This window comes from Mirounga angustirostris, unplaced genomic scaffold, assembly GCF_029215605.1.
Source record: "Mirounga angustirostris isolate CCGP_5_RB_7025 unplaced genomic scaffold, mMirAng1.0.hap1 SCAF_5, whole genome shotgun sequence".
NCBI classification, from domain to species: Eukaryota; Metazoa; Chordata; class Mammalia; order Carnivora; family Phocidae; genus Mirounga; species Mirounga angustirostris.
The window spans coordinates 19421885-19442225 of record NW_026991713.1 but is presented as its reverse complement, the minus strand read 5'-3'; the positions used below and the strand labels follow the sequence as shown (position 1 = coordinate 19442225).

The following is a 20341-nucleotide window of genomic DNA, read 5'->3' as shown; positions in this document are numbered from 1 at the left end:
CAATTACATTATAAATGCTATTTTTCACGAACTTAAATAGCCTTAAGAATGTTACAAATGTTCCATGGGGTGAAACGAAGATATTAATTTTATAACTTCATGGAAAGCCACAGCCTGTGGTTGACTGTCAGATTTGAAAATGACCTAACATTGACATAACAAATAAGAAGAAACAGTTTTTACAATTGTATTACATTTATCCAATACTCCTCCTAACAAACAATTATTTTAGTTTGAATAAGAAAAGAGAAAGAATGACATTTTTTGATCACCTGCCATTCATCAGGTGTTATTTAATCTGTATAATCTCATTTTATAATCAGGGAAAAGTATTCACAGGATTTTCAGTATTTTACCCATGGTCACCTAGCCTATTAATGCCCTAAAGTAGACCTGCTATCTTTTCTGTTTTGATAACAACAAAAGTTCCAGTTAGTTAAAAATGTAAAGTTTAAGTTTTTGAATAATTATAAAAATAACTTCAGCAAAATATACAAAGTACAAGTGCTCTGAAAAAGTGTAACTTCGTTTTTTTTCTCATTTTATTCTTATGAAATATAATCCTTATGTCCATCAGAGACCTAAAGCATTGACCATCTTGAACTTCCTTATTAGCCAGCTGGCATGTTTTCCTAGCAAAACATTTTCTGATTTGACCACAAGCTCTCTGAATCAGTTGTTACTGGTTTGAATAATAGAATATGCTGTCATGGTGGGCACCTGATCATGAAAACTGATATCTGGAGTACATTTTTATTTGGATTTAAAATGTTTTTACAATCCCAGTATAAACACTGTTAATCTAGTCAAAACCTTTTCTCACAAGATCAAGAGCTTGCATGGTTTTACTTAAACTAGTTACAGTCAACAGAATGAGACTGAATTGTACATTTACATTAGGCAAAATTTTAATTTATTTTTCATATGAAGGATGTCATATCAAAACAGTTTTAGGAATTTTTGAGATAAAACAACTTAGTTTCAAACTCTAAATAGCTAGATTTATTTAACTTAATACCATTTGGAAATTTTATTGTGTAATTTTTGTGGGATTGGGAAGTAAAGTACACAATTTTTGATGCAATGCTGAGAAATTACAAATCTGTCTTACATTTGGGTTATGGATTCAAGATTTGAGAGTTACTGGGTTTTTTTTTTTTTTTGGTTTTTCATTGAATTAGTTTTGTGAAATATAATTAATTTTTATAATTTTGATATAACAGGTCCCTCCAAAGACAGTAAGGATAATTTTCTTAGTTGTCTCCATAAGGATGAGTAAAAGTTAATTATTTTTAAGGCAGTTTAAACATAATTGCCTTAAATTTGGATAATAACTAGAAATTATGCCTGATTTTTATAAAAGAAACATAGATTTAAAAGAGTCAGGTAGAAAATAGTGTATTATTTGGCTCTTTTTTTTTTTTAAGATTTTATTTATTTATTTGAGATTGTGAGATAGCACAAGCAGGGGGAGCGGCAGAGAGAGAGGGAGAAGCAGGCTCCCTGCTGAACAGGGAGCCAAACATGGGGCTCCATCCCAGGACCCTAGATCTGAGCCGAAAGCAGACGCTTAACTGACTGAGCCACCCAGGCGCCCCTATTTGGCTCTATTTGATTCTTTTTATTATTCTTCATTGGCTAAAGATGATGTTACAATTTTAGTTCCAGTGAATTATAGTTTTATTTAAATATCCACTCATCTTTCAGTGCAAATGATGGAAAGATCTTGGTGTTATCAGAAACTACTAATATATTAAGGGATCTTAACTGTGGAAGAGAGCAACATAATACATTTCACAAAATTACATATGGATACTTAAAAATATTTGTTATTCATGCTGTATTGGAAAGGAGTAGTTAGAATTTTTTACTGAATTAGGCCTGGCATATTTTGGAGGGCACCATTTTTTTTTTTTTTTTAAGATTTTATTTATTTATTTGACAGAGAGAGACAGTGAGAGAGGGAACACAAGCAGGGCGAGTGGGAGAGGAAGAAGCATGCTTCCTGGCCAAGCAGGGAGCCCAATGCGGGGCTCGATCCCAGGACCCTGGGATCATGACCTGAGCCGGAGGCAGACACTCAATGACTAAGCCACCCAGGCGCCCCATGGAGGGCACCATTATTAATATCTGGGATATTAAGTGGGAGCAGAATGCAATCAATTAAAAAAAAATTCTTCATATCTACTGACTAATACATCATGTTGATATTGAAGAAGAGAAAAAAAGAACAATTTTACCTCAATAGGAACATCCAACAACTTATAGGAAGAAGCTGTGGCTTTTTAGCACTTGTTTATAGTTTAGTGTGTCCATGAGCAGGGAAGAATCAAAATTTTTCTCTGACCCAAGGTTTTAGCACTGATACTTTGCTTTTTCTGGAACAATAATGAAACAAAACGTGATTTTTAAAAATTTAGTGTTTATGATCATGTTTTAAGACTAACAGTTGGAATAGTGTGGTATGTGGTAATTCACTATGGCATTGAAAGTTTTGAATAAGAGATTAAAAATACATTAGCTAGAAGAGCTAAAAGGAACTAAGTATTAACAGAATCAAATGTTTCCCCGATCAGTAGTACTTAAGAACAGATCACTGCCCACCCATTCCCTGAACTTGGGTAGAAGAAATTTAGTGAAGAATGACTATATATTTGCTAATTTTGTCATGCACAAACTTGCCATAGTTATTTATATTTTATAAAACCATCAAAATCTTTTTCTATCTGGTTTTAAAATTATTCCGTAACTCAACTTGGATGTTCTCTTCAAATCCACAAGAATTCAATGTAGACTTTTCTGTAACGAAATTCAATTTGTACTTCCCATCTCAATTACTAGTTAATGAATATTCTGGTACCCAACTTTATCTTTTTATTTTTGGCATTGTTTCTTTCAGCACAGTGGAGAATTTACAGTTTCCCTCAGCGATGTCTTATTGACCTGGAAATACTTCCTACATGAGAAGTTGAACTTACCAGTTGAAAATATGGAAGTGATTGACCATTATGAGGACATTAGGAGGATTTACGATGATTTCTTAAAGAATAGTAATATGTTAGATCTGATTGATGTTTATAAAAAATGTGGTGTTTTGATTTCTAGTTGTGAAAATAATGCCAACATATCCCCTGTAAGTATTTTTTAAAATAATTCTATCTTAAATGAAAATTGACTAGATTTATTTTTATTTTAAACTATGGTATCAGCATTTATAGTAACTTGATAATGCTTTTGCTTTTCAGATCATGTTAGAAATGGAAAATTTAGCTACCTGAAAGTTAGTTATTACTGGACAGAAATATTTCAGTGGTAAATTTTGCTGGAATTCTGTTATTTGGTTGAAATATAAGAACAGCTTCTTACTAGATCAAAAAATTTTAACAAAGAGATCAGTCCCAAATGCTTGATTTCTTTTTGAATTTGTGCCAAGGATTGCTTTTTATTTTACTTTCTTGTTTTAATGTGCATCTGTTCATTTGGCATATGTTGTATAAATGATTGTTATGACTCTTTCTATGGATTAATAATATTATTTTACTGAGATGGGGTGTCATTTTGTGACGATAGTATGATGCAATAAACATGAGATAATATACTATTCCTTTTTTTTACATACACATATTCACTGCTTTATTTTTTTATTGAATATAAATTTTAAAACTAATGAGATGCCATCCTTTGCAGTTTGGTTTTACCTACATTAGAATAAACTGTTTTAGAATATATTTGGATGTATCTAGTTTATTCTAAAGTGTTGAAATATATTTCTTTATCTTAACATTTACTTAAAGTAGCAATTAAATAGTGGTAATAACAATAATTATAGATATAATTAGAAGAAAATGTCTATTTTCTAAGATATTAAAATATTTTATAAATATTTCTATCTGATACTTGGGAATCATGTTTTGGCTGCTTGTAATAGAAACCTCCAGAGTAACAGTGGTTTAAGAAAATGGAAGTTTAGTTCACTCTTTTATAAAAGGAGTCTTAATGTAAGCATCTGGGACTGATGTGATAGCTCTTTGGTTATCAGATACCTAGGATTTTTCTGTCATTCTGCTCTCCCATCTTAGTTCTTGACCTCTGCCCTCAAGATCATTTGTGGTCCAAGGTAGCTGTTGAAGCTCCAGATTCCATATCAGCATTCCTTGCATCAGGAAGTAGTAAGGGAGAACAGCACTCTCCTTTCCTTTTAAAGAGACATGACTCCTTTGCTTCCATGTCCTTGCCCAAAGCTTAGTCACATGGCCACACCAAGATGTTAGGGAAGATGGAGAATATAGTCTTTTTTTTTTTTTCTGGGTAACATGCCAGAATAAAAACAAAATCTCTGTTACTGAGGAAGAGGAGAGTGGATATTGGCAGGCAGTTTGCTGTCTTGGCCTCACTGGGCTATAATGGAACCCTTTCCCCTGTTGTAACTTTTTTTTTTTAAGATTTTATTTATTTATTTGAGAGAGAGAAAGAGCATGAGTGTGGGGGGAGGGGCAAAGGGAGAGGGAGAAGCAGGCTCCCCGCTGAGCATATAGCCCAACACAGGGCTCAATGTGGGCTCTACTTGGGGCTCAGTCCCAGGACCCTGGGATCATGATCTGAGCCAAAGGCAGATGCTTAACTGACTGAGCTACCCAGGTGCCCCCCTGTTGTAACTTTCTGAGACACACATGCATACCCACACTATGGTAAAGATACTTGTGAGGCAAGATAGTTTTTTTCATTTCTCCCTACCTATATTTTATTTGCTTGTAGAGATGATTTTTGACTTCTTTTCATATAGTTAATTTAGAGAGGCTAATCAAACGTAAGTATTAGATTGTAGGAACAACAAAGAGAATCTTCTGATAAACCAATGAGAGTATAATCTGCCTGAGGTTTTTGGGCACATTGTTTTCATCTTATCCTTTGTTCCTGTCTAAGTCTTCTAATAAACCTCTTCATTTAAGTGCATCGACTATAGTATGAGATATATAGATCTACATTGGAGGGAGTTCTGTGTCTCCAAATATCAACATGTTCTTCTACAGAACATCAGGAGTAGGGTGGAAGCTGCTGAGATGATACCATGTGAAGTTGAAATTTTTCTGCACTTAAAATGGAAGATTTGAACTTCGATACTTGTTTGCTCTAGGGAAATTTCCAATGAAGAAAAAGTGAGCAGGATAACAGATCCTTAGATTGATTTCCTCAAAAATGCATTAAAATAGCCCTAATTTATGCTAAAAGTGTTTTTAAAAAAGATTATTTGAGAGACAGAGAGAGGGGAGGGGAGGGAGAGAATCTTCAAGCAGACCCCCCACTGAGTACTGAGTCCGATGAGGAGTTTGATCCCACAACCCATGAGATCATAACCTGAGCTGAAACCAAGAGTGGGATGCTTAACCGACTAAGCCACCCAGGTGTCCCTAAAAGTGTCTTTAAAGATACATATGCTTATGTATCTTTGTTTCTTATTTATTGTAGCCTAAATAAGGCAGAAGTTACACGGAATTAAGATAAAGGTAAGACAGGGATGTTCTGGGAACATGGTAACTTGAACAAGTTATTTCATACATTATAATTGTATTTCATACAATTATAAATGTATAAATACATATAAATGTATTTCATATATTGTAATTCCTCTCCTGAAGAACATGGATGCAGGGCCTGTGGGCATCTGGGAGCATATAAGGCCTTGAATTCTAAATGGAGTCCAAATAGAGACAATTGGTACAGAGTTTGCTTTTTCATGAATTTAACAATTATCTGAAGGATATTGGAGACCTGGACTGAGGAGAAGAAATTGTAGATTCCAAGAAGAGCTTAGCAGCCCTCAGAAATCTGGGTACTTTCTGGGGAAGGTCAACAAATACCCTCTGTGAGTGTGCCAGGATTCTCTGACTCAGGAAGCCAAGAAGTAGCTGAATGGATGGGCATACGGTAGGTGATCCTTGAGAGACCACAAGAAGACTCTCCCTTGGCTTAAGCAGGTGTGGCATCCTGTTTATTTTTCCACTGATGCTTCATAAAGAGTAGAGACTATTTCAACTTCTATTACTTGTAAAATTGTCATCACTTAAGGTACCTCAACAGTCTCAAGGCTGAGCCTTCAAAAAGCCAAGAAAAGCAACAGCCACTTAAGGAGTCCCAGCAGCCACAGAAAGATGAGTTAACTCAGATCACATGTGACCAACAGAATAGAGCTCTTAGTGGTGAATGACAACTTGAATCCATAAAAATAGTAAGTACTCAAGGAAATTCAAGGACTCACCTAAATGTAAGACTTTCTAGATTTAAAAAAAAGAAGAAAAAAGAGAAGTCTTCCCAATGCAACAGATGAATTCAGACACAAATTAGAGTTCTGAAAGTCAAATACAATAAATATTTAAAAAACAGAGGCACCTGGGTGGCTTAGTTGGTTCAGCGTCTGCCTTTGGCTCAGGTCAAGATCCTAGGGTTTTGGGATCGAGCCCCATCTCGGGCTCCCTACTCAGTGGAGAGCCTGCTTCTCCCTCTCCCCGCTGCTTGTGATCTCTCTTGCTCTCTTTCTCTCTCTCAAATAAATAAAATCTTTTAAAAAACAATCTTTTAAAAATAAATATTTAAAGCACAGAGAGAAAAATATGAAGATGAAGAAATCATGAAGGAAAAGTTAAGAAACTTGGAGGTTGGATCTAGAGGGTTTAACATAACAAATGATAGGAATTCCAGAGGAGAAAAGGAACAGACACAGAAGAGGCCATGATTAAAATATTCTAACCACATTTGTTATAATAAAATTTCCCTGAGTCTGTTAGTTAAGAGGGTTTATGAAGTTCCAGGCTATATTGAAGACAAAAGACACATACCTAGGCATATCCTGGTAAAACTTCTGAACTCTTAAGGATAAAGATAAATATAAGTTTCCTGGTGGAAAGAACAAGTTATTTAAAAGGTACAACAATGAAATAACATGTCCTGAAAGAGAAGGACAGTGACCTAAGAATCTCATCCTCAACAAGGTATCACTTACCAGCTAAGTTAAAGGAAGGATTTGTGAGGATATGCAAAAATTTGAAGAATGTCATCTTCATACTTCAAGTGAAGAATTTGCCTTTCAAAGACCGTGATAATTAAACAGATGAACTAGAGAGCAGATGGCTATCCAGGGGAAGATGGTAGTGAGCAATGAAACTTGGACTGTATGTGTGCCTAGTTAAAATGATAAGGATGGACTGGGAATATGTGTGCTAAAATGGAAGGCTTATACTAAGGGAGATTCTGATATTAGTTCAAAATTAAAATGGCTAAATATTGGAGTTTGTTGGAGTAAGTAGCAGGCATTATCACTTTTAAATAATAATAGAGAAATGGGTCTGATGTGAGTACAGGAAAGTGAAGGTAACCGTTAATTGAATGGAAAAATATAGTTAAAAAGAGGATAAAAATAGAATGAATAACTTACCAAATCAGGAAAGATATGTCAGTAAAATTAATAGTGTATCACAGAAAATCCATTGTGATTTTTGTGCTTACTTCAGAAAGCTTTATGCTATATCATCTAGAATCCTTGTCAAATTTTTAGTTCTAGGAACCCCTTTGCACTCTTAAAAATTATTTAGGACTACAAGGAGATTTTGTTTATATGAGTTATATCTGTTGATATTTATATTGAAGATTAAAATTGAGATATGTTTAAAGTATCAGTTATTAAAATATTGATAACAAACCTATTATATGTTAATGTGAATAGTATTTTATGAATAAATTTTCCAAGAATAAAAAAATTGTGAGAATAGTGACACTGTTTTACATTTTTAGAAATATCCTTGATGTCATGTGTGATAGAAAATAACTGGATTCTGTTTGATATGTGTTTTGACTGAAGTATATCAAGAAAATTTAGATTCACATTGGTACATCGTTGGAAAAGGGAGAACCTCCTGGGTCCCCTGAATGGGCCTTGGGGACTCAGGAGTCCTTGGACCATACTCACTGAACTGATCCAGAATATTGTACTTTACATGTCATTAGACTGAAAATAGTTTTAAACCAGAGGGTAATATTATCCCATTAAAAAAAATAACACCGTGTTTATGAAAGAATAAATCTTTGCTTTTAACATCTCTTCTGAAAACATAAGAACCACAAGTGTGAGGACTACCTCTATTCAAAATTAAATAGTGAATTATTTTTTTAAAAAAGAGACACACCGAGAAACAGACTCTTAAATATGGAGGACAAACTGATGGTTACCAAAGGGGAGGTAGGTGGGGGAATGAGTGAAATAGGTGATGGGGATTGAGTGCACTTCTTGTGATGAGCACAGGGTGATATATAGAAGTGTTGAATCACTATATAGTATACCTGAAACTAATATAATACTATATGTTAACTATACTGGAATTAAAATAAAAAAAAACAGTGATTGTCAAACACAAATTCTCCCAAAATGATTTTTCTATTTAAAAATAATGACCCTGAATGATTTCATAACATTAATTTTTTAAATATTGAAAATTTGCACTGTAATATAGTCGGTGGTCATTAAATGTTTCTGGCTAGTATTTAGAAAATAGGTATCTAAGTTGTCCTTTGTAATAAAGGAGTAAAAGTCAAAACTTGTTAAGAAAAAAGGAAATTCTTTTTTTTAGTGAACTTGAATCTTGATATTCAAGTTATGAACAACAAAATCCTAGTCTTTCTAGTTTTTTTCTTTCTTACTGTTAGCTCTGAGTTCCAGCTCATCATATTAGTAGAATAGTGGCAAACGCTATTGCTTTTTAAGAAGTATATATTGGTGTTGGCTAATTGAATTTAAATTAAAAAAAAATAAGAAAAGAAAAAGAAAAAAGTATATATTGGTGAGTTGTTTTAGTTATAATTTTGCAATGGCTGAGAGGACAAGTGGTTTGCATTCTCATTAGGCTTTGTTAATTCAATTTGTACCTTCCCTCCAGGTTGACTCATTCGGAATGGGGTGTGTGAATACCTATATAGCCTTAGATCCCTTAGAACAAATAATGTGTTTGAAATATTATGCTGTTAGGACACTAAGTTTACTTATATATAATTCCAATATGAAGCATTTATTGTATGCCTTAGGTAAGCCTTTTCTTTGCCATTCATTTTTTTCTATAAAAACAAAAGGCTCGGATTAAATTTCCAAGGTTATCTTTTAACTCTAAACTTGTAAACTCTTTGAGTACAGCCATTGGAAACAAGCATTTTGTTAGAAAATTTAATTCCATGTACACTTACTGCCAACAAAGATCAGGTAATAATACTGTATACTGGAATATCAGTGGCATTATATACAGCTTGGTGTGAAATATTTTTTATAGTTGTCTAATTATTAGTAACCTCCTATGTTTTCTACAGAGTCAACTACGGGATTTTCTGTCTGGGAGAGAGTATGTAGCAGCTGATGAAACTGATCTTTATGTACCGACATCACCAATGAGTAAACACAACCAGGATAATGAAAAGGTACTGATAAATTGTGAGTAAATTAAAGCAGGATATGATTCTCTTCAAATCACCATTAATTTGTACATTACAGTTATTTTTTTTAATTTTTAGAAGTTTTAAATTTGTTTAAATAAAGCTATATTTGCAAAGAGTAATACATTAGAGACTGCTGAGAGCCTGATAGTTTCTTCCTGGTTTTGGGCCAAGGTAACAGGCACTGTGCAAAAATAGGTATCACTCTTAAGTCTCTGAAAAGTAGTTGGAAGGTCTAGGTTGCCAGAGTTCTTTGAATCTTTGTATTTGGTGAATTTGCTTATGGTTTTAAATGAATGATTCTTGGGAAGATACGTACAATTGAAAATTCTGTTCTGTACCCTTTGCAGTAGATAACTGATGCATCACAAATTGTGTTAATAGAGTTTGTTGTGCAAACAAACCACAGAAAACAAACCACAGGTTTGGTCTAATACAATTTACCTTCGGTTAAATGCTATGCTATTAGGTACCTAATTAAATATAGTAACCCCTTACTAACCATGGGGGTAATGTTTATGGAAGTTTCTATGGTAAATAAAATCACTATTGACAAGATAAAAATTTAGGAGTATTAGAAACAGCAGTAAAATTACATTCAACATATCTAAATCCATCTTCTTCATTCAGTTTGATGAATCACCTTCTTCATTTTTAAGGAAACTGCTATGGCAGATTCTCCCATAAGTCTCATGCCATACAGATTGCACTTTAAGAAATATATTTGTCACTGCCTTCAATTAAATACCTGTGCATCTACTTCCTAGACCTACTAACGTGCTTGAACATCTGCATCTAATATTTTTTCTCCTGTATTTGAAAGTTAAGTTTCTGACGTCATGACATTTAATCCCTACAGTTCTTCAGCATATCATTTCCTGGAAATAGAGGCATGATCATAATATCATTATCATATATAAGAAAACATATGTCATATATATCAATATAAGTATTCCCTAATATCACTTACTGTCTTCCCTATTCAGATTTCTCCAGTTGTTCCCCAAATGGTTTTATATCTCTTAGAAGAACTCTCCTCAGTCTTTTTCTCTTCTTATTTATCTAATTTCTCCTGGTATTATTTATCTTGTTCCTCTATTTCCAATAAACTGGAAGTTTTATGCAAACCTTGCTTAGATTGAAGTTTAACGTTTCATAACAAATACTTCATAACTGATGGTGAGTATCACATTAGGAGACACAAACTCAAGTTGTCCCAAATTGCCAGATCTCTCTAGGATAAAGATGTAGTTTTCCCTTTGCTATGAGCAGAAATCTGTGGGGTGACACTGTGTAAATATCCTGTTTCCCAGCAACCTTTCACCCAGTGGTTTTACACATATGTTCATGATCCTTGTCTGAATCAGTTATTTCTTTAGTGTTTACAAAATGGTGAGTTTCTAACTCTGTCATGTCTTTACATTAATTAGCTGCCATTTCTCAGTAAAGCGGAGCTTGATAAGATAAAGCTATTTAGGGAAGTAGTTCCCTAAGAATGGCAGAGTCACGACTTAATTCTTTCCCTTTCATTACTAGTTTAGGAGTCAGGATGATAGTTATTTATAAGATAGGATGCAAATTAGATTTTTTTTCTATTTATCTTTCCTTTTTTATGCATGTATTTATTGCTATGGACTCATGAATTTTTATTTGTTCAGTTTTAAAATTAATTACCATCATTAATCTTTGATGCTAAAATGGAGAGATTCCCTTCAGGCTGGCTTCTGTGTCTTTTTTACATGCCCTACTAGACTTCTGAGCACTTCCCTTTTTTCTGGTGTAATAAAATATTCCAAGTCCATCTTTGAATGTTTTCTGCCCAGATATTATTCCTTTCATTGATTTGTAACTATTTTTCTCTTGCTTGAAGTTAGTTTTTCACTTGCATTGTTTTTCCCTCCTGTCCCAAATATTGATAAAATGTTTACCAAATGCCTGGTCTTTCTCATTGGTACTTAAGGGGTGCATTCATATATCAAGACAGTAGATCACTTACAAATCTCTTCTCTCTGATTTATCTTACAGGCTCTATAGGGAAGAAACAATAATTGTTACTGTTTCTTTTAATTAAGAGAAATGAACTAATTTGTGTGTAAAATACCTAGGTGTTTATAATTTTGGCTTACAGATATAAAATGTTATCTTAAATGGATATCCATGAAGAAAGAGTATAACATATAGAAACTAATGGGTCTTCATTGCAAGCATATAGTTCTTTCATTTAAAAAAAAGTGATAGTTTCATTGTGTTAATCCTCTACTTTTATCTCTTGCCTCCTTTTTCTAAGAGTATTCTACCTATTAGTTAGCCAATAGATTAGATTTTATGAGGACTATTAAAGTGCAGCCATCCTCTCAACTATTTTTCTGTTAGTTGCAGACTTCTAATTTTTCTTTTTGCAAAGTATTTTTGGAAGGAAATATATTTCTATTAAAATTCCAAAGTGACTTTTTGGGCTGAAGTCGTGCATAGATATATATTTGATCACAAAATGTACCTTACTAATGCCACACCAGAGTCATCAAGTAGATGAATTAGATAAATGGCATGAATTTGAGAAACAATATTTTTGTTTCCTTATTTTATTTTTCCTAAGGTACTAAACTGCTTTAGAAATTCTGAAGTAAAAAAGGGAAAATTGGAATAAAGGCCCTAAAAGAAAATCATCAGTTAAGGGGCGCCTGGGTGGCTCAGGTCATGATCCCGGGGTCCTGGGATCGAGCCCCAGGTTGGGCTCCCTGCTCCTCGGGAAGCCTGCTTCTCCCTCTCCCACTCCCCCTGCTTGTGTTCCCTCTCTCGCTGTGTCTCTCTCTGTCAAACGACTAAATAAAATCTTTAAAAAAAAAAAAAATCATCAGTTAAATAAAAAATTCTACTGGTATATTAGTTCTAGTCCAACTTTTTTTTTTTGGTCATTATATGTAAGAATTTATGTGTTTGGCAAAGAAAGTAAAAAAAATACCTGTATAAATTATTAATCTCAATCTAGAAAAACTGACTTTCTTCAAATTGAGATTGAATATCTGCATTTCAGTAATAATTAAGGGATAGGAAAAAGAACTTGGAATTGCCAGAAAGCTTAAATAAAATTGTTCAACTTCTAAACAAACATTGCAAATACTTTGTGGTATGGATTGAATCAGTTTATTAAATAAATAAACAGAACATTATCTTTATTTTTGGTATCTTGGTAAAAGCTTCAATCTTGTGGATTTTTTCAATTTAGGTCCTTGCTTCTGGACATCATAACTGTATTTATGTGGAATGCTTTTCCAGAGAGCCTCTTTAAAACGCACTTGCAAATACAAGAGCAGGGAAACCATAACTGCCATGTTATATGACCATAATGATAGAGATAGATTTCCAATTGCAGCCATGAGTTAAAAGAAACACTCTAACTGTGAGGACTCCAAGATGTTTTTCCCTGATGTTTGTCTAGCATCACGGATCAGAAGGGCAGAATTTGCTAGCCTTAAAGAGCAAGTTGTAGATGTGGGGGTTTAAGCCCTGGTTTGTACCCAGTAAGGATCAGATATATACATTTGGTAAATTCTCATTATTTTTGGACAGCAGAAGCACAGTGAAACAGGGATTGAATGAAATTAAATGCAGAAAGAGTAAAAAAGTTTCTGATTGCAATGTGAATGTCATTTTTTTTTCCTCTCTGATTTTTCACAAAATGTGTTACTCTTTTGAAATGTGAAGGGATAAGATAAAGAGGAGATTCATATGTTTTAGACTATTGTACTGTGAAGTTAAAATGGAAACTTTTGTATTATAGATTCACATGAAGTGTTATGATTTACAGTCAAAGTAAAGATAAAAGGACACTTGAAATCTAAGCAGAAAACTATATTATGCCTTATGTTATAAAATTTTAGGGTGGATCTTAAAGATGATTTTAATTTAGTTGTACCTTAAAGTAATTTTCTTTTTAAGGCAATGTAATACAAATATGTGAGTGCTTATTTGATCCCAATAAGTTTTTATCAATAGTTTTCATTTTGAAATTTCTAAAAGGGCCAAATACATGTATTAAGTTTTTTTCATTTATCATTGAACAAAAACTAATTGAGAACCTATTAACAAAAATGGATTGATTACCTACTATAATGCCAGTCAGTCTTTTAGGCCCTAAGGATACATCATTTAGAAACTGTTAAGACTTATGCAGGGTATTATAATTGACTGATATGCATAGGTATATCAGGGTGATAAGAAAAGGAGTACATGAATTACTGTTCTATACTGGGAAATCAGGGAGACTCTCTGCAAAGGTAACATCTGTCTCATATTTTTAATATTTAAGAAAAATTTTAGAGGGTTAATATTTAAGCTTTTTTTTTTTTTTAAATCAATTTTGCTTAAATTTCAAGTCCGTATTTAAGGTAACCTTTTCCTGTCCAATAAAATTTTTTTAAATTGACCCTGACTGCCTCCCATGTTTCAAGAATTGTTTTTCATAAGAAATTTAAATAATCCAAAAGCATGTTACCTTTAAAAGTACTTTTGTCTATGAACTTGAGACTTCCTTAATTGTCTCAGAGACTTCCTAATAATTTGTAATTTTCTTGCTACCTTTTAAAGCTCTCTTTTGTACTTTCTAATTTAAAATGTGATTACACAGAATATGAAAGCATTTTAATTTTAAAAAGGAAAATATTTTCTTAGAGTTTATAGATGATAAATTATGTGGTCTTTAGCTAAGTTGTCAGTCACTGAAGGACTCAATGAATTTCATGTTTTGAGAGTGAATTCAGTTTAGGATTTGTGGAGTCCATTTTTCTTTTTTTTCCTTTAAATTTTTTAAAATTTATTTTTTTTATTATTATATTCAATTAGCCAGCATATATTAGTTTTTGATGTAGTGTTCATTTTTCTAAGGGAATAGGCAAGGAGAGGATTTCAGGTAAATAGCATGGGAGCGACATTTAAGAGTTAGATACAAACAAGATTCCAGACCAAGAAGATGGGGTGGAAGTAGTTGAGAAGGTGAGAATTCCATAAAAATAATTTAATTTTGATGAAACCCAATTTATCACTTTTTTCCTATTATAGATTGTGCTTTTGGTGTCACATGTAATAACTCTGCCTAATTCCAAGTCATAAAGATTTTTTCTTATGTTTTCTTCTTAAAGTTTTACAGTTTTATATATTGTACATTTAGACCTATGATCCGCTTTGAGTTAATTTTTATAAAAAGTGTGAGGTTGGGGCACCTGGGTGGCTCAGTCAGTTAAGTGACTGCCTTTAGCTTGGGTCACAATCTCAGGGTTCTGGGATTGAGCCCCACATTGGGCTCCCCACTCAGCAGGGAGTCTGCTTGTCCCTCTGCCCCTACCCCCACTCGTACTCGCTCGCTCTCTCTCTCTCTCTCAAATAAGTAAGTAAAATCTTTCAAAAAAGAAAAAAGTGTGAGGTTTCGGTGAGTTTCATTTGTTTCTGATATGGCTGACCAATTGCTCCCATACCAACTATTGAAAAGATTGTCCTTTCTCCATTGTTTCTTTTGCACCTATGTCAAAAATCAAATGGCCATATTTGTGGTCTCTGTTCTGTTTCATTGATATGAGTGTCCCTTTATAAATACTATATTATTTTGATTGTACAGTAATATTTAAGGTCATTTTCCAGCATATTTAATATGTTGTTCCAGGATCTTCTAGCTTTTTTGATGATCTATTATTAATTTTATCATTTTTCCTTAGTATGTAATATGTCGTTTTGTTCTGGTTACTCTCAAGATTTTTTCTCGTCTTTGGCTGTCAGAGTTTAATTATAATACAGGAATGATATTCTTTGTGTTTTTCCTATTTGAGTAGCTTCTTAGATCTATAAATTAATGTCTTCCACAAAATTTGGGATGTTTTTGGCCATAATTTCATGAAATACTTTTTTCTGCTTCTTTCACTCTTCTGCAGGGATTCTAAGTACATGTCCCATAGAGCTCTTCGGTTTTATTTTTCTTTCTTTTTTTCTTCTTTTGTTTTTCTGGTTTGGTAGTTTCTATTTATATATGTGCAAATTCACTTATACTTTCTTCCACTTTCTCCAAGTTGTTGTTGAGCCCACCTAGCAAATTTTGTTTTGGTCATTGTACTTTCATTTTTAGAATTTACTTTGTAGTGTTTACTTTTCTGTTGTCATTTTCCCTGTTAATTCATTGATAACACTTTTTAAATTCATTGAACATTTTTTGTTTGAGTTCTTTGAATATATTTATAGCAGCGACCTCAGTGTTTTGTCTGCTAAATCTAACATCTAGGTCCACTTGGTGTTAATTTTTATTCACTGCTTTTTATCCTGAGAAAGGGGTCACACATTTTCTTTTTTTTTTTTGAACTGTCTGGTAATTTTTAGACAAAAACTGGACATTAAAGATAATATTTTCTAGTGATTCTGGGTTTTGGCATGTTCTTCTGAAGACAGTTGAATTTTCTAGTAGGCAGTTTTCTTGCCTGGATTTCAACTTCATATTTTGTCTCCTTGGTATGCAGCTTTTTGAATATCTATTCTTATGGTTTCCCTTTGCTGTTTTTTTTTTTAGGTTGGCTTTTGTAGATCTTTCTTCTGCCTGCCAAATGTGGCAGTAAGCCAAGGATTTGGGAAAGTATGGAGCTCATTCTTTCTGTGGATTCTTTTTTCCTAGGGATTTTCCTGTATTTTCCAGTTCTTCTGACAAGTTTTGGCTCTATACACTTAAGACTTCAAGCCTGTCCAGCTTCAGCTTTCTGCGACTTAAGCTACACACATTTATGGAATGCACTCATTTTAGCAAACTTTCCAACTCATAGCTCTGGTTCCTCGTAGCTCAATCTTTCTTGAATATATTTTTTTCTGATTTCTGCCTGTTTTTTTATGGGCCTCCCTGGAGTCTCTCCCATGCTTGGGTAGTTTCACTGTCAGCTATGGATTATGGCTCTTTGTGTTCTCAATTATTTCCAAGATTTTCCCCTTTAAATTTCTAGCTGCTTTCCCAGTGCTGGATTCTGAGGGCACCATTATAGTCACTTCTATTTCTGAGTCATGAAAGTTGGGTCAGTAAACCACAAACTTAATTCATACTTTTTTTTTTTTTTTAAAGTAGCCTCCATGCCCAGCATGGAGCCCAAAGTGGGGCTTGAACTCATGACCCTGAGATCACGACCTGAGCTGCAATCAAAAGTTGGATGCTCAATTGACTGAACCACCCATGTGCCCCTAATTCATTCCCTTCTTATTGCAGTTCTGCTAAAGTTAAATATTCCTCCAGCTCCTGTCTACCTTCTGGATACTTTCGAGTGTCTTTAAATAGTATTTAAAATTTTTTACTTACTATTTTATGTTTGTTATCTGTGAGGTTCACATGATCACTCACTTCTCCACTGTTACAGGAATTTTAGGACCTTGAATAACCACAAACTTGCTATTCTTAACCCTTCTTGTTGCAGTTCTTTTAAAATTAAATTCTTCTCTAGCTTGGGTCTGCTTTTTTTTTTAAAGAATTTATTTATTTATTTGACAGAGAGATAGAGAGAGAGCACAAGTAGGCAGAGAAGCAGGCAGAGGGAGAGGGAGAGGTAGGCTCCCCGCAGACCAGGGAGCCTGATGTGGAACTCGATCCCAGAAGCCTGGGATCATGACCCGAGCCGAAGGCAGCCGCTTAACCGACTGAGCCACCCAGGTGCCCCTGCTTTTTTTTTTAATATTCTTTTTTTTTTTTAAGATTTTATTTTATTTATTTGAGAGAGAGAGTGAGAGAGAGGGCACAGGAGGGTGAAGGATCAGAGGGAGAAGCAGACTCCCCACTGAGCAGGGAGCCCAATGCGGGACTCAATCCCGGGACTCTGGGATCATGACCTGAGCTGAAGGCAGTCGCTTAACCAACTGAGCCACCCAGGCGCCCCTTGGGTCTGCTTTGTATATGCTTTCCAGTGTAGTTACATTTTTGAAATTTTACTAATATTTTATAGTTACCTGTGGGAGTTCACACTATCACTTCCCCAGTACTAGAAGTTGCAAGACCTTAAATAGCTATAAGTAGGTAATTTTAAGAATAAGATCATTAATGCCCTGGTTTATAAAATGCCCTTGACTATAAAAGACAAGTACGGTATATATGAAAGAACAGATGCCCATATTAAATTCTCACAAATATTATTTATCTTGTGCTTGAACAGTCTATAACTCTGTTTTAGTCCAGTTAATGTCAACATCAATTACTTGTTATTATTTTCTTAACATTTGCTTGAATATCTTCATTGTAATACTTACTTGGTTATTTAGTATTGTCAAAGTCAGTATCTAATAATTACCCCCAAATTTAACTATTTAACTTTAGCCCTTATCTCCAGCCCTGTATAGTTATAGGACCAAATAGTGCCAGTTGGCCCATTCCCTAAGTTTTAGGGGGCTGCATTACTCCTTGTTATTTAGTGACAAATGTGTGCAAGGGAATGAGATCCAGCCTTATTAGAAATGCAGACTTTGGACTTTATCTTTTATATCATTTTCTAAGAGGTATTTTTCAACAATTATGGTAGTTGTTATTTGCTCATAGATACTTACTAGTGGCACATTTGTTTCACGAGCAGGGATATGTTAATTGTCCAACTCAATCTTTTGTTGTATGGCAGTTCTCTCTTTTCCCATATATTTGAGTGAGATATTGTTATTGAATGGTCATAAGTATTTTTACTGTGTATGAAGAAAAGATTATTGATTTAGAACAACTTCAATAAAGAAAATAATATTTTATTGTACAGGTGCAGTTACTAGCAAGAAAAATTATCTACTCATATTTAAGCCTGCTAGTGAATTCAAAGAATGACCTGGCTCTGGCTCATGTTCTCAATATTCCTGATAGAGGACTTGGAAGAGAAGCCTTCACTGATTTGAAACATGCCGCTCAAGAGAAAAAGATGTCTATCTTTTTGGTATGAACATGTTACATTTTCAGTATGTTTTAAAGACTTATGAACAGTGGATACATGTACCTTAATATAGAATTCTTGTAATTATGATAAAACAACATGAATACATGTTCTTCCTTTGTATTTGAAAATCTATGGTATTTTTATTTATTACCATATTCTTCAAATTTGACAAGGGAAAATTTCTCTAAAGAAGTGTTTTCCCACATGTGTTCTATAGAGTGCTATCTCTGTTAAATTCTCCTTGAATAAATATTTCCAAAGGCAAAAGACCCTGTTAATGCTCCTTGAATAAATGTTTCCAAGGGCAAACAGTTTGGAAATAGTGTCTACCTTTATTGGATATAGGTAATGAATATTTGTATATCAAAAGCTCTGAGAAGTCCTACCATTTAAGAAATTTAAGAAATCTGCTTAAATTAACGTTGTTACTTAATCTGTTGTTTCCTAAGTTATTTAATCTTGGAAGTTTCTTCCAAATTACTGAAATTTCATAGAATTTGTCTTAGGATACACTTTAGAACATTTCATCTTTGGAGATGGAGATGCTCTTAAGTGTAGCTATCCTATATGTATTTTTATCATTGTAAGGCAAGGCCTTTTGAACTACACATGATCAAATAATCCTAAAATGTGAAAGCTAGATAGGGCTTTGTGCTTATTTAGTCTAAATGTTGAGCTTATAAATAAAGACGATAAACCTTGGAAGAGTTGAATTAATTGCCCACCCTTGAATAAATCAACACAGTGACACTGAAAAACCCCTTTGTTTCATATTAAAAATTCCAGTTCAATCGATATGAGAATATATCCATACACTAATATTTTATAGTCAGTGATGTACTCTTATGAATATAATCTTATGCCCTTAGTTTGTCACTTCACTTGGCTCCTCAGTTTCCCCTTGCATTGCCATCATCCTTGTTGGCATGAATTTTGCATGGCATCTTCTTTCTTTAATTATTTGCTTTTGAATCAAAGTGACATGAATCATAAAAAGTGCTTACTTTACCTGTATACCCAGAAATAATATAAACGTACCCAGCTTCATAAAGTTTTATTTTTAACTTATTAAATCATTAAACATAACTAAATCATTTATTTTAATTCATAGGTGGCCACATCATTTATTAGAACACTAGAGCTTGGAGGGAAGGGATATGCACCATCACCATCTGATCCTTTAAGGGCACATGTAAAAGGACTGTCTAATTTTATTAACTTTGTTGACAAATTAGATGAGATTCTTGGAGAAATACCAAATCCAAGGTAATGACTTTTCATAAATTACAAATATGTGTTATTAACCTGTCTTTGAAACTTTACAGAATCAAATGTAGATGTGAATATATGAGCTATTGAAATGACTAAGCATCAACAGTAGGGAAAAGAAACAAAATATCTAGATGACTATATTATAATCTCATGACTTTTTCCCCTAAATTTCTGCCTATCTTTGATTCTAAAATTTTTGCCAATGGCATGTTCACATGAAATTTGACTAGAGAAGAGGGCTATTTGTCTTTATCTGGAAGAAATAGATTTTGGAGGACTGGGCATGACTGAATAGATAATTTCTTTAAAATTTGTATTTAGCACTACAGGAAACCTATACCAAGAATGAGGAAATTGACAAAGATATGATAAAATCTATATTCTACTTCCTGCTATTTTTTTTTCATTTTCTTTCCATTTTCTTGGGTGTAAATCTTTGGTTCATCTGGAATTTGTTTTTATATGATATTGGAAGTAAGAGATTCTTTCTTATCTAATAGACTCCCATTTATAATATATGCATATTGGATGATTAGTAATTTTGTGATTAATTTTGGTACAGAAGTGGGCTGTATATGTTAGCAATCATGGTAGATCACTGTCAATTTGGGCATACCAAACAGCTGGTATTTACTGAACACTTTTTATGGGTCAGGCTCTTTATGGGGATTATCATTTGATTTTTA

The 20341-nt window shown here is 33.5% G+C and overlaps 1 protein-coding gene across 2 annotated transcripts in view; it reads left to right on the top strand.

The window, feature by feature from the left end:
• Nucleotides 1-20341, top strand: part of PARPBP (PARP1 binding protein) — a 71655-nt gene that overhangs the window by 12763 nt on the left and 38551 nt on the right. Inside the window, exons 3-6 of one of the 2 annotated variants that reach the window (XM_045872732.2) lie at nt 2900-3133; nt 9346-9453; nt 18213-18383; nt 19495-19649. In XM_045872732.2, coding sequence (XP_045728688.1) covers nt 2900-3133; nt 9346-9453; nt 18213-18383; nt 19495-19649 — 668 coding nt within the window. The remainder of the gene's footprint in view (nt 1-2899; nt 3134-9345; nt 9454-18212; nt 18384-19494; nt 19650-20341) is intronic. The other variant, XM_064590727.1, reaches the window with a different exon arrangement.